The following is a 15363-nucleotide window of genomic DNA, read 5'->3' as shown; positions in this document are numbered from 1 at the left end:
TTATGTGTTTGTGCATTAGAGAAAAGTGGCTCTAATCAGGCTTGTGCAGATGATGCTGAATGGTAAGTTGCATTGGGATTTTCAAAAATATGCAAGTGAAATCTTATAAAAGCAAAAGAAATGTCAGGATAAGGTAGAAACGTTTCTCTTTTTTTCATTATAAACACTGAAATTCAGATTGATGATGCATTTAATGAGAACTAAAAAAATATCTGATTTTTACGTTAAAGTGTCAATTACTGAGGGATTTAGAAATGGCACAAACCATATTATCTAGGATCATAAATACTTGACAAATATTATGCATCGTAGGGACATATCAGGCTTTTAAATGTGCACAAGTTTATTTGGGGTAAGTCATTTGCCAGAATATCTTCTACTTTTCAGTTTCAACTTATTAAAGGGGACATATTATGACTTATTTTTATTTTCATAATAGTTGTCCTTGAAGTTCTTTGCACAAAATCCCTCTCACATAAAGGGATTTCAGCAGTTTTATTCTTGACAATTTCAGGACTTTCCAGAATGAAGCGATTCAGAGCTCTGTCACTTTAAGAAAACAAGCAGGAGCGGGCCACACTCACCCATCCCCCACTCAGGCTGCTGTAAGCTGAGAAGCTCTGACATAAAGAACTACAAATAAGTGCATAAAAGAGACTGAAAGTAGAGCGATTCTACACACATTTTCCCATTTAAACACATCGCAAATGGGGATTCTCTGAAACAGCCGATTTTAGCCACATTTCTTGAAACCAAACCCTGACAAATAGAACGGATGGGTTTAGAGTGAGGCCCACATGCAAGCTCAAAAGTATGCAAAAATGGATATTTACTTACATCCCCTTTAATGATGATTTGCAATTCTAAACAGTGGCAAAATGTTTCCTCTTTGAAATGAACTGCTACATCTGATTTACATGATACGCTTCTAACACAGAGAGAGTCATGTTTTCAAATAAGCTCCATGAATACTTTCATCGAACCAAGAATCTTCAATCAAATTCAGTCTGACAAAATCTCTGGTTTAAAGTTGCAATTTGCATGCAAATAAAGAGATTTTCAAAATGAAATTGCATGAATTGCAGATACATTTGACATTTCTAGAGTATGTTTTTCACAGTAGTTCTAAAAGGAGACATGCTTTGCAAAAGCAGTTTTCTACATTTCCTTTTCTGTTGTAGCTAAGGTAACCCACCTTCCAAATCCAGCAGCTATGCTTCGTGCAGGACTGGGTCTGTGTGTAGGCGCAGTCATAAGAGTTAGCACAGGAACTCGGACCAACTGTACTTTCTGTGCTTGTGAGATTCTGTGGATACCGGAGTAAGTGTGATTTGGGAGAAAGTGAGGCAATTGCTTTCTGAGGACACTGAGCCCAGTGTCAGCTTGGCAGGTTGCCCCAGTACTGTCTGGTGGAGAGGAATCTTTGGACATCTGGGGGGAGGGGGGGGGGGGGTGTTCAGAGACAACATCACAGAAAAGAGAGTGGACTAAATTTAGAGCACAGAACCTTCAAAGGTGCGATCATGTAGGAGGTGAGTAAGAGCTGAAAAATAAAGTGCAATGTCTTCAGCTAAGACTGTAACTTCAACAGATTTCTCCGCAGACAGTAAATGGTAATGAATGGTTTATTGTTGATCAAAAATTCATAATCAGACTCAACACTTTGGCCTCTGGATTGCTCCTTTTACTGTAAGTATTCAGACGTGTTTTTATACATCCACCTGATCTTCTATGGCTAACATGGCAGCTTATTGTGTAATGCACACCGAAGTATTATTAAATGTTGCACACTTAATCAGTCTTAAAACAGAACTAAAATTTTATTCTCTGATTAATGTGTTTATTCATGGTCTTGTCTACATTAAACTCACCTAAATCTGGGCCCCTTACACAAAGTGGCAAAAGTTCTCATTGCTAATTTGAAATGACAATGCAGTTTGTTCATGGATGAGCCTGGATCCACTCAGGAAAAGGAACAATGGACTGAGAAAAGCCAGCCGTAGCAGGAAATACACTCATGTATTTATTTATTTGTTTGTTTGTTTGTTTTTACCTATGTTTTAGCTGGATTAACCCCTTGGAATGAACCATCTTGTTCACAAGTGAGTCATCTGTAAAAAGTTTTAATGAAACTAAAAAGGCCAAGATATCTTAAAAATGTCCATGCTCACTTAAAGTCAATGGGGCAAGAGTAACACACACACACACACACACACACACACACACACACACACACACATATAAAAATAATAATGTAAATTATTACTTAAACATACAAAAAAATGGCACTGTTCTTATTATGTACTTTTTTATACAGCAAAGAACATTGTCTTCTCATTTTTACAGGTCATCATTCTGTTTTTATGGGACAAGTCCCTGTGGAGTCAAAAGGATAAACTTCAAGAACAATAAAACTAATGGGTACAACACCAGACTATAAAGTGTCTTTAGTTTTTGTGTTCTATCTGAATATTAATCTCATGCTAGATACCCGCAAAATGAAAAGTGCACTTTAGATGAAAGCGATCAAATTAATTAATTAATTGATGTGTTGATCTGAAAAACCAATATTTGGACCAACACTCTTCAAATGCTAACAGAAGGACTCGCCACATCTGGATAAGTGAAGAAACTGGGGAAAAGAAATGAAAAGTCAGAATGAAAGAAAAAACACCACTTTTTGCAGGGGTTTTGCACTTTTTGTTCAGCCTGCATAAAAACTCACTCTGAGTCTCACTTTGAGTTTTTAAGCAGGCTGAAAATGAAAACAGTCTCCTACACCTATCTCTTGCATTAGCTTCTGATATAAAATAGACAGTGAAACTCTAGGATTTGAGAAGCTCGACAGATTTACACTCACCACCTAAAGGATTATCAGAAACACCTGATCAACTTCTCCTTAATGCAATTATCTAATCAACCAATCACATGGCAGTTGCTTCAATGCATTTAGGGGTGTGGTCCTGGTCAAGACAATCTCCTGAACTCCAAACTGAAGGTCAGAATGGGAAAGAAAGGTAATTTAAGCAATCTTGGTTGTGGCATGGTTGTTGGAGCCAGACAGGCTGGTCTGAGTATTTCACAATCTCAGTTACTGGGATTTTCACGCACAACCATTTCTAGGGTTTACAAAGAATTGTGCATAAAAGGAAAAACATCCAGTATACGGCAGTCCAATGGGCGAAAATGCCTTGTTGATGCTAGAGGTCAGAGGAGAATTGGTCAACTGATTCATTCTAATAGAAGTGCAACTTTGACTGAAACAACCCCTCATTACAACCGAGGAATGCAGCAAAGAATTTGTGAAGCCACAACACGCACAACTTTGATGCGGATGGGCTGCAGCAGCAGAAGACCCCACGGGGCACCACTCTTCTCCACTACAAATTGGAAAAAAAGGCTACAATTTGCATGAGCTCACCAAAATTGGACAGTTTAAGACTGGAAAATGTTGCCTGGTCTAACGAGTCTCGATTTCTGTTGAGACATTCAAATGGTAGAGTCAGAATTAGGCGTAAACAGTATGAGAACATGGATCCATCATGCCTTGTTATCACTGTGCAGGCTGGCGGTGGTGGTGTAATGGTGTGGGGGATGTTTTCTTGGCACACTTTAATCCCCTTTAGTGCCAATTGGGCATTGTTTAAATGCCACGGTCTACCTGAACATTGTTTCTGACCATGTCCACCCCTTCATGACCACCGTGTACCCATCCTCTGATGGCTTCTTCCAGCAGGATAATGCACCATGTCATAAAGCTCCAATCACTTCAAATTGGTTTATTGAACATGACAACGAGTTCACTGTACTACAATGGTCCCAACCCGATCTCAACCCAATGGAGCATCTTTGGGATGTGGTGGAACGGGAGCTTCGTGCCCTGGATGTACATCCCACAAATCTCCATCAACTGCAAGATGCTATCCTATCAATATGGGCCAACCTTTCAAAAGAATGCTTTCAACACCTTGTTGAATCAGTGCCATGCATAATTAAGGAAGTTCTGAAGGCGAAAGGGGGTCAAACACCATATTAGTATGGTGTTCCTAATATTCCTATAGGTGAATGTACATCACACGGTCACTTAACTAATGGGCTCACCCATCTTGGCTGAGAAGGCTGTTGTATGTTTAGCATCCAGGAAACAGCAGAAATGTCTAGGCTAACAGAACCTAACCATTAGCAACTTCAGCACATAGGAGAACTCCTTCAAGGTGTGTGTCATTTGTGGAGATAAAGCCTCAGTGTCAGTGGTAGAGTCGTGTTGTTTTTGGCCAATCCAAGGTGAGACGTCAAAATGTTTGTAAATGAGATTTCAAAGCCTGCCTTCTGAAGATCATCTCTGATATCGCTCACTTCTAGTTCCTGAAACGAGTGCACCAGGGCTTTCCACCTCAGAATATGACTTACAAGGCATTCATTCATACTAGAGACCCCTGCAAATGTATTGATTAAATGAGTGAACCATATATTTAAAGGGTTTTACGTTTACCTATGTGGTTTCATTTTTGTTTGTTTTTAAAAAAGAGGTAACAATGTTAATGTATGTATGACGTTCCAGAATAGTCAAACCAAAAGTTGTTTTACCACCAAGTGCCCATTAAACCCCCACTTCTATTTTTCATTCCTTGATTAAAATGTTTTTTTGTTTTTGTTTTTTTTTACAGTTGGGTTTGATCACATCTTTGATTTATTACAATCTGAAATTTGAGCTTGTCCGTCTTTTCTAAATAACTAAATGGAACTGATGGTAAGTTTCCAATCAATGAAAGTATACCTGTTCAAAACCAACACTATTAGTGATCAATAAATGAATAAAACATCAATATCCACACCAGTCTGAACTCTCCTGCTCCATGGATAACTTACCTTCATTTTTCTATACGTTCCTTTGTAATTCCACTACAGGTGCTCCCATGCTAGATGTGCAGTCAAACTTAAATGAAAAGTTATTTGTACACAATGTGATAGATGACCACACTGCCCACCCCCACAACTCCACGTTTTGAGCTGTCAGCACAATGGGAAATAGAAGAACAGCCTACATTAGGGAGGAGAAGGAGGATGGCACATTTGGGAATACAAGAGAAAAGAAGATGAAGGATGTGAATAAGAAGTGGGACAAGAGTGGGGAAACTGGATTTCTCAGGGTGAATGATGAAAACTAATGGAGATGAAATGGGCATGCCGTGGATGATTGCTGGAATTGCGCCTGTCTACCTTCATTTGAAGCCAATTTGCACGCAGGCGCAGTCACATTCAGACCAGCCAGGTGCGGATAGTAAGCTTAAACTGGTTGTAAGGATTTCTGCGATCGTTTGGGGCCTTTTTTTTAATGTATCTATTTATTTGCTCTCATGTCACTCAAAAGCAGTTTTAATACATTTTTAAGTTAATAGTTTTAGTCTGTGTAGAATTAAAATGTATAGGAACTTGTAAAGTCTTATAGTGTCCAACTCAGTGGAGCGCGCAAATCTGAAATGCACAGAGTAGGGCAGGAAAAAAGCTATTATGGGCCAGTTTAATTTACCTTGAATTGGTTTATTTTAAATAGTTTTTTTTTCAATTGGTTTAAAAAATAATAAACTGATTTACTTGGGATGAATAAGTGGAACGCTATTTATCGTGAGAAAAACGTCTAAATGTACGCTTTAGGTGCCCAGGTGTTCTTGTTGAGTCTGAAAGCTTCCGCTGAAACAAATGAAATCTCACCTGAATCCGAATAGCGTGGCCTCGCCAGGTCTCGGAAGTAGTAGATAAAATCCAGACAGTTCTCGTTCTGCACTTCCCCCTTGGAGCAAAGATCCGACAGGAGTTCAAGTGCTTTTTGACAAATCTCGTCATCTCTGTCTCCAGGCATTTCCCATCAGCATCCTTAGAAATGGAGGGTCTCTCGTCGGCACCCACTCCACGCTGGTCAACCCCGGCTTCTGGAGTCAGCCACCGCGGCACGCCTTCACACACGATCCGCTCCGCACTTTACAGGAAACAAGGGAAGCAATTCTAGTCCGAGTGACACAGAAAGCGGACGAGCGATCCCACACGTGGAGTAAAGCGGAGGTTTTATTTTATGTAACGCTGACTGAAACACTCCTCTCACTCGGCTCTTCCTGCTGAAAGCCACCGGTTGAATCCACTCACCGCCTCTGCGGCGCTCACGCGCTGTCCAGCGTGCTGAAACGCGTGCGCGGAGTCTCGATGCAAAAAATAAAAAGAAATAAAATATATATTTTTTGCATCCGCGGTCCGTTATGTTGAGAATATCTCCTGGAAAAGTTTAATAGCACTTTGATTAAAACACCTGCATCTGCAGCTCAACCTGTAGCGAGACCCGATCACCGCTCCGAGCAGCCTGGTGTGGTTTTACGTTCCTCCACATGGCCAATCAGAGAATGAGATCCACCCCCACCCCAACCCCTTCACACACGCGCACGCACGCACGCCTCATCGTGAAATCAGCGTACTATTTGAAATCACTGCAAAACCGATCACCTTAATCAGATTTTTCTAAACTAAGGTTTATATCCAGAAATGAACGAATCAGATAATAAATCTTTTACTCGTCTTACTGTCTTTAATGATCCTTTCTGCATTATTGTAATCAACAGGCAGACATCCCTCCATATTTCTCGTGGGACAATCAGTGACAACGTGTGCATGAGGGCATTGTAGTGTTGTTACTCCAGATATACATTTACTCAAACCATCAGCCCCCCATGGGAACACAGTCAATTTCACATTCACTGATTCGTTTCAGTGATTGACAGGACGACAAATTATGTTGTGTACAGTAGTTTGAGGTTGCATACAAATTACACCCCAGCAGAGGAACCATGCAATGTAAAATATACTTACAATAAATCATTTTGGTCTATACAATTGTATGGGTTAACTTAAAAACCACACACTACGTTAACATACTGCCATCTGTGTGTTTTGTTTGACATGCAGACATCATTCAAAGTTTCAAATCTACTGAAAATTTCAAAATGAAAAAGAAAAACACACGCTTCCCTTTTCTATATAACAAATAATAACATTTGCCTTCCATTAGACAAGTCTTTCTTTTGTCATCAAACATGAACTGCTGGGTTTGTCATATGATGTAAAAATTAAGATCAGCTTTGGAACAAATTCTTTCTGGAGAACAGAAGTCCGTTGTGGCAAAGATGAATACAGTCTAAACACCCATGACAGAAAAACCTCAATTTAAAAGCAAAACTATTATGTTCAGGTCAAAAAGTACCTGAAGTTTACACCCTTCTAGGGCTTTCATCAACACAGGAAGCATGGCTGAGCGTGACTCTTGATGCAGCAGACAGAGGAACCTGGACTTGAAGCACCACTTTAGGTCAGGATCCTGCAGGATGCAAGAGGGGAAGTTTCTGAAAGACAACTTCTTCAAGCATTAATAAGGGTGTGTGTGTGTGTGTGTGTGTGTGTGTGTGTGTGTGTGTGTGTGTGTGTGTGTGTGTGTGTGTGTGTGTGTGTGTGTGTGTGTGTGTGTGTGTGTGTGTGTGTGTTAAAGTTCTTTTTTAACCTCAGATTAAACTAATGTACCTGTGCTAATAGTACTGAGGACCTGCTGATGCTTTGTGAAAGAAACATTGACCATGAAACCCAAAAACAACTGATAAATAAACTCCGCTGAGAGGCTCAGAGCACTAAATTGGTCAGTGAAGATTTTTCTACCTGAACCCTGATAACTGGATTTTCTCGGGAAAACAAAAAGCAGAGTGAGCGGATGTCTTAAATTTGCTGCCAAACTCATCTAATATATACAAATAAATACACATAAAAATGCTAAATTGTTGTCTCTTTTGGACACAGACGTGGGAGCTTCCAAAGAATTTTAACAGAGTACTCGAAATAAAATTATTACAGCATGAATAAACTTAGCATATCATTTGCACCCACCATGTATTAATAAAGCTGGCGTGTCGTGACATGGCTCTTGAACCTTGTGATAATTAGACACTCACAGGTGTCCTGAAGACTTAATCTCTGCACGTCGTCTTGTTGCAGGATTCTGGTGGTGTTACGTTTACTCTGCTTCAGCAGTTAAGGCTGTGTGTGTGCACATGTGTGATGGTGATAATAACCGATGTAATGCTTGGATTGTTGTGTGTGTGTGTGTGTGTGTGTGTGTGCGTGCGTGCGTGTGTTTGTGTGTGTGTGTGTGTGTGTGTGTGTGTGTGACTTTCCATTCAAAAAAGGGGGGAATAAGGCTCGCATTGCAGCAACTCAGCTTTCTTGGTGTCCATGGCAACTAGAAAAGACAGAAGACACTCTTCCCCCATTTTCTTCTCTTCAAGTTATTCTGTTTGCTCTCCTCCTCCAAATATGCTCTTTTTCTAATTCCCATCTTTTTATTTGTCCGCTTCCCATTATTTTAAAGCAGCTCATGCTTCAGCTCAATCCTGCCTTTAGATTTCTTTACCTCTGCTTTTAACTGAAATAAATGCATTTTTTCCCCAATTGGGTTGTTAAGTTGTTCCCGGATTTGTAATGATAGGGTAGTGCTCACAGAGAGATACTGTAACAGCCTTGCAAGAACAATGCCGACACTTTTGACCCTGCACATTGCTCTCATAAGAAGATTTGGCCTCCCCTGGAGTTAAGCTATTCAACTCCTGTTTGTTCAGTGAAACCAGCATGTTGACCCCAGTGATGTTTATCAAAATCAGGCTGTTTCTTGTTGATTTCTAATCAGATTTGTGGAACTCAGCTTGTGCACAATGAATGAGTCGACTTCCCCCTCAATCACATCAGCAATTGGAAAAGAAGTAATCCAAAGTTACAATTACAGTAATATTGAGCCAGTTAAAGTATGGGCTCCACACAAAGTGGTCACCAAAATTTAATCAAAACAGAATGTAAAAGCCAGGTGTGTGCTGTAACTTCAAGCAGATTGTATTGTAATCTGATTCAGAGCCTTTATCAAGCACCAGATTTGTAAAATGGGAAATCAGCAGATTGCACTGAATCATTGTTTCCATGCAATCTCCCAACCTGAGCAAGCACAGCAGGTGACAGGAGCAAGAAAAACACTCCCTTTCAACACGAAGAAACTTCAAGCAGAGCCAGGCTCAGAATAATCAAACACTGTCACATCTACCTGAAAGGCTAGGAGAGGGACCCAGATCAACACATAAGGGTCCGGCCGACCAGTCAGGATTACACAGAGTAACTAGAACCTAAAGGGACAATTTTTGACTTTTTATTCTTAAATTGTAACAGTTTTATGGTTAATACAAAACACATTTACCAAGACCTTGCATAGCTCTTTCTCACGTAAAGGAATTTCAGCAGTGCCAGTCCATCCCCTGCTCAGGCTACTATAAGCTGAGAAGCTCTGATATCTGGGAGGGGCTCTGAAAAGAGCTGCTGTTCTCATGTATGTGAGAAATGGTTCTGTGCAAAATAATTTCAAACAGCTCATTTTAGGCATCTAATTCCTAAAACAAAATATTGAGAACAACTTTCTGTATGAAGTGAGGTAGTAGAGCAATTTTTCCCATGTAGAACATCCAGAAATGGTCAGTTTTCACCTACATACTGACCTACATGCCACCGGTCATCTACAGACATAGTTCCATCCTCTAAAGTGGATTTTACATTTTATCTTCCAACAAGCAAGAAGATTCTGCTGTCCTTGTTGACATTTCAGGGGGGACAAGATGTCCGCCTCCCAAACAAAGCTTGCTTTTGATAAGAATGCAGGATTGCACACTCTCATGAAAGATGAACTTGTACAACTCATAAGTTAAATAATCATTAAATAATTATATGGTTGAATGAACAAATGCTTTATGAATATTAATATTAATGTTTGAACAACCTGTGCCTAATTCAATGAAGTTGAAATGAATGTTAATATTACGATAAAACATTTTGATGTTATGATCAGTAATGTTTGGTTTAACAAGTGAATCATTATCTACACTCATATACAATGTTCATTAGAGATAAATTAAAGTTAGTGTCACTGCACACAAAGATTATTTATCCACAGAACTAGAACATTCTTATATCTGGAAACGACGTGTGGTCTGAGGTTTGTTTATTAACACCTCTAAACCTCTTTTGTCGTGATTGGCCTTGAAGTCATAACATGGGAATATTAACCCTTTAAGCGCCAAAGTCGCAGAATAGCGACAAGCATCAATGTTGGATTTAATAAGCCACAGCAGCAGAAATGATCCCTCATGCAGTTAATATGTTACATTGCGAGGTGGCAGACAAGCGCAAGCGAGCAAGCGACTGGTAGAGGAAAAAAACAAGGCAGAGAGGAATGCTCAGTGCTGACGAAGCTCTTCGTCTAGTACTGGCAGATTTGGATGATCTGCGGTCTTCAAGCGAGACGGAAAGCATGGCTTCAGTGCGCAGCAGCAGGGAGTCTGTCAGCGATGACGCGATTACACAAGAAGTCCATCCAGACCTTACCTTGTCAGATGTCCCGCATCACCTCCGTGGGGAGGGATGTGGTGGCGGTGATTGGGCCGGTGAAAACTCCGCTGGTGATTGATTCAGTCCCGGGGGTGTAATCCATGGGAATTGGAGCAGGAGGGGGAGAAACCACGGGGTCGGGGAAAGACAGGTGGCGGGGGGGGGGCTCGAGCAGCTCGTAAATGAAAGCGTTCATTGCCATTCAGTTCTGCATTGGGCTTGTGGAAAAAGCCTGAGATTGAGGATTATATATATATATATATATATATATATATATATATATATATATATATATATATATATATATATATATATATATGTCCACATAGGAATATGTAGGTATGTATCATAAACAAGAAACTCCTGAAGACCCTGCTCTTCAGAGAGCATCTTCGTAACTAGCACCTTGCCTGCACCCGTCCCTCCTCTCTACTGTCCACTCCTTGTTCCCTACTCTCCATGACTGATGTCAGCGTTGTTGTTGTTATTGTTGTTGTTAGCCTCAAGGGCAATATGCCGATTATCACTTGTAAGTCGCTTTGGATAAAAGCGTCTGCTAAATACATAAACATAAACATAAACTTAAACAATAACAACACTGAGAAATAAGACAAAAACATAAAAAAATCTGCTAATGTGATGCAATCCAATATGGCTGCCACCTGGTGACGTCACAATATGTAAATTATGTGAGTGAATTTGTTCCTATGACAAAATTTGGCTCATACTGAAGATTTTTCTAATTTACAATATTATTCTATCTCTAACCAGATTTCAGCTACAAGCTCTTTAAATAGTGATATAAAAAACTCATATTTTACTGAAAAAACTATGGCACCTAAAGGGTTAAAACAGAATCACTTGCAGAGTGATCCAGTTTTAGTTTTCGAGCAGAACTCCTGACTCGCCGCCGGGGGAAAACTCTCTAACCACCGCATCTCTTGACAAGCTGTCAAAACCTACACGCTACAGCTGACACAGCAAACGGTTTCTTCAGCTATTCAGAAACAGCTGTTCTAGACGCAAACAATTTCATCTATCTGTTGTGATCCGGGGGACGACTGTAGATCGACCTTGTTGTACTGCGGTCTTTTCTACGAACTTCGGTACCTTGGGGTCACCCAACCACCCGAGATCTCGGATCCGAAGGAGAGTCTCCTCAGAGGTACGTAGAACACAGCAAGATTGCGTCTGATGCTGTTTTGATAAGAACCAACTTCATAGTTTAATGCAGACCAAATTTGTTTCACACCCAGAACATAGTTTCATCTAGATACAAGGTTATGATAAACACACACCATTCAATCATCATCCATCACATTCGTCTTATTTAACTTGTCTTGTTTTGTTTAGAAAATAAATTTCTTACCTTTTATAAACCTGACTGTCTGAATTGATACGAAGTGTGTTTGATCACTGAAAAAGCAAAGAATCCTAATTCTTCTGATTAAACATTCAAAGACCAATCAGAGTGATACCCTATATTTCTAAAGAATATCACAGCTTATTGGTCATAAGTAAAGGTAATATACTAAGCTTAAAAGCAACATAATTACACTTCTACACCCAAAGTCGGCATTGGGATCCCAGTGTGGGTAACCAAGAAATAGACACAGGGTATAGAGGTGATTTCCAGAAAGTGAAATAAAATTGAAAAACAACTGCTGAAGCTATATTTTTAGAGCAATTGTTGATTTATACTCAACTAAATGGTCAGAGCTGAAGCTGAAGGACTTTTTTTTTAATTTCCTGAATTATTTATCTTTTTAAGCATTTTAGATTGGCATGTGGCATGTATTCACAATTGCTATTATGGGTCTGAAGCTGAAACACTTGGGAACCACTGTTATAGAGACCTAGTCTGGCAACCCATCCTATATATATGAATATATAATCTGGCCATGACCTTTAAGGAGAGCTCACTCGAGGAGCGGAATCTAGGGTTGTCGTTCAAATTCGTTGTGTTTACATGCATATCAGAAAACCAAACTTTTGCCATAAACATACTGAAATTGATTTTATTTTTAATTATTTGTTTTTTTATGCATGTTAAAGTGTTAGTCTTGCTGGAGGTGAACTTGATCTAATAACGCTTACACAGTAGCGTCGGTATGGTCGGGTACAGGACCAGAATTTGGTTTCACACATGGGTCAGATAGGGCTGTGCGGTGGCGCAGTGGTTAGAGCTGTTGCCTTGCAGCAAGAGGGTCCTGGGTTCGCTTCCCGGCCTGGGATCCTTCTGCATGGAGTTTGCATGTTCTCCCTGTGCATGTGTGGGTTCTCTCCAGGTACTCACAGTCCAAAAACATGACTGTTAGGTTGACTGGTCTGTCTAAATTGTGTGTGTGTGTGTGTGTGTGTGTGTGTGTGTGTGTGTGTGTGTGTGTGTGTGTGTGTGTGTGTGTGTGTGTGTGTGTGTGTGTGTGTGTGTGTGTGTGTGATTGTTTTTCCTGTGTTGCCCTGCGATGGACTGGCTCTCTGTCCAGGGTGTACTCTGCCTATCTCCAGCGGTCAACGGGCAATCAGGCGCTTTTTTCAGACTTCCTCCCCAGCTGTCCAACTGGGGCCGAGTACATACTACAATCTGGCCGGCTGAAATAATGCCTACCGCCTTCGATTGGTGGGCAGAATCAGCCAGCAGGGGGTTTCTGCATGCGCGATTCGTGTGCGTGTGTGTGTGTCCCTTTCCTCGGTGCATCGGAGCTCACACCCCAGTAAGCTACAGGACAGCTGTTCAGTGGGAGGAGAAAGCAGTGTGTGTGTGGCTCGCAGCAGCGGAGGACAAGAGTTTTATGAGGATACACACACAGCAAATTAATAAAATAATGTGATTCAGAGTGTCAAAATGCTACGCAGTTCATGCTTGCCTTTGTTCATTTTATTATGGAGGACTCCACAGACTTTGAGCTGATACCGGTAACTTCCAGAAGTGACGAAACTGCGAAGCGGTCTTCTGATAATATTATCACCCCAAAGCAGCACGCCATCAAACAGTACAGCTCGTTCCAAATAAGCTGTGCTGCAGCGTTGTTGTTGTCCATTCCTTCGTCCATTATGCATATCCCGTTTAAAGTGTCTGCTTCTCTCTTGTCAGATTGTGTTTATCTGTGTTACTATAAGCTAACCGGAAGATCGTCGACCCGAAAGATGCATGTCGCCACCTGGTGTACTGGAGTGGAACAAACTTCATTTGAGTGTTTGGGTCTCTAATGTACATGTAAACTAGGATAAAGACTCCCAGTTTATCACTTTAGATCAACCTAGATCGACTTAGATGTAAACCAACTGACTGTCTTCACATGCTGTTGTACAATGAACAGTGTGATGTACTCACTGTGATGGATGTTAGCCAATGCAGCAGTTTGAAACACATCCTCGTAGACGACAGAAATGCACCTTTATTCTAAATTAAGGACTTATGTTCCTCTATCTGCTTTTGTAAAAGCGCAAGTCTAAAAAGTCCAAAATTAATGCCAAAGTTGTTATTTTGTTCCATCACATCATCCCGTCCACCAAAACTAAACTACACTACACACAAGCCCACTGAGGCTCCTTTGGAGCGTGGCTAGACCGACATGCAGAGCCAAATCCTTTTGCTCCTGCTACTGTCTGTCTAGATGTACAGGCTAAGGTACCATACTTTGATTCTAGAGACCAATTTAATCTCATCCAGAGTGAGTGAATGACTTCACAGTCCATAGCCACAGCCTCTGTCTTATCCAGCTGTTTCAGAGTCTGATTAATTGGTTTGGTCCATTAGACGTCACAGATGAATGCACTTGAGTGACACCAGCAAATAACAAATGTCACCTAGAATATGCATACATAAAGTGAGGGTTTTGTGCTTGGACCTTATTTTGGTGTAAGCACAAAACCTGAGAAACTCCACCACCAGATTCACTAAACTTATGAGCAAACTGGTGTTTATCAGATATTACCTAAACCAGTTTAAGCTGTTCCCTCAATTTCTGTTGCATGATTATCAATAGTCATGAAGTAGATTTTAGATGAAAAATACACGGTTGTGATAAAAAATATAGTCTCAGTTCTGACACCCAGTTTCTGTTGTAGCAAAGCAAAATACAAACCATACGATGTGCGGGACACCCGTTTCATTTCTCATTTTGTCCCTCAAATCAGACCTTCTGAGGAAGTTTCACAACAAAGGCTCAACGATTGCACAATGACTGTTTTTCCTGACTCATTACTCTTTCCAAATATGATGATGGAGGTTACACCTCGCTAAATGACAAAGATGTCTCACTACATCAGTCACCACATGCATACTGATGTGACAGTTTCTGTCTGATTTGTGCAGAGGTGCTCAGAGAGTGGCATGTGTTCCAAAACGTTCTTCCTTTGTTCCTTAGATCTTTCATCATGATGATACTTTTGAAAGTTCCGGGTTAGGGGTTGCAAAAGACATAAATAGATTAGTGAAACGGTTAGGAATTTCATCTCCACTGTACAAATAACACACTAAGGATGTGCTACAAATGCTTTGGAGATGTGGACAACTGTACGCATTGCATGGTTTCACATGAGACAAGGTGGAAGGAGGAAGAACTATTTTGAGACATGGAACAATGAGTGGCAGACGGGGAATTTAAGTGTGGCTCGAAATGTGTTGAGGCGATTCATTACAAGCAATTCTGTACAAAATCTGTCATCTGCTGCCTAAACCGGTCAGCTTACTTTGAATCGAAGTGTCTCCTAACAGAGCTGGGCAAAGAGAAGAAGGATAGAATTGAATTATCTCATCTTAATTGTCTTTTCTGTGCCTCTGTTCTTTTCCTGACTAAAGGAAAGGTCCAAGAATGTGAGCAAAGAGTCTAGAAAAACAGCAAGCAAGACAGACTAGTGAAAGTATATGTTTTTATATTAATTATGTAATGTGTTGTAACTGTAAGATGT

General features: G+C 40.5%; 1 protein-coding gene across 2 annotated transcripts in view; it reads right to left on the bottom strand.

Annotated features, from left to right (window-relative positions):
• syt9a (synaptotagmin IXa) overlaps nt 1-6001 on the bottom strand; it is a 52480-nt gene extending 46479 nt beyond the window's left edge. For both annotated transcript variants that reach the window (XM_015952903.3, XM_054732159.2), the window contains exon 1: nt 5713-6001. In XM_015952903.3, the coding sequence (XP_015808389.1) occupies nt 5713-5860 (148 nt within the window). In that variant the 5' untranslated portion in view covers nt 5861-6001. The remainder of the gene's footprint in view (nt 1-5712) is intronic.
• Nucleotides 6002-15363: the final 9362 nt, after the last annotated feature.

The sequence above is a fragment of the Nothobranchius furzeri genome, chromosome 9 (genome assembly GCF_043380555.1).
Source record: "Nothobranchius furzeri strain GRZ-AD chromosome 9, NfurGRZ-RIMD1, whole genome shotgun sequence".
Classification (NCBI taxonomy): domain Eukaryota; kingdom Metazoa; phylum Chordata; class Actinopteri; order Cyprinodontiformes; family Nothobranchiidae; genus Nothobranchius; species Nothobranchius furzeri.
This window is presented reverse-complemented; position numbering and strand designations above follow the sequence as displayed.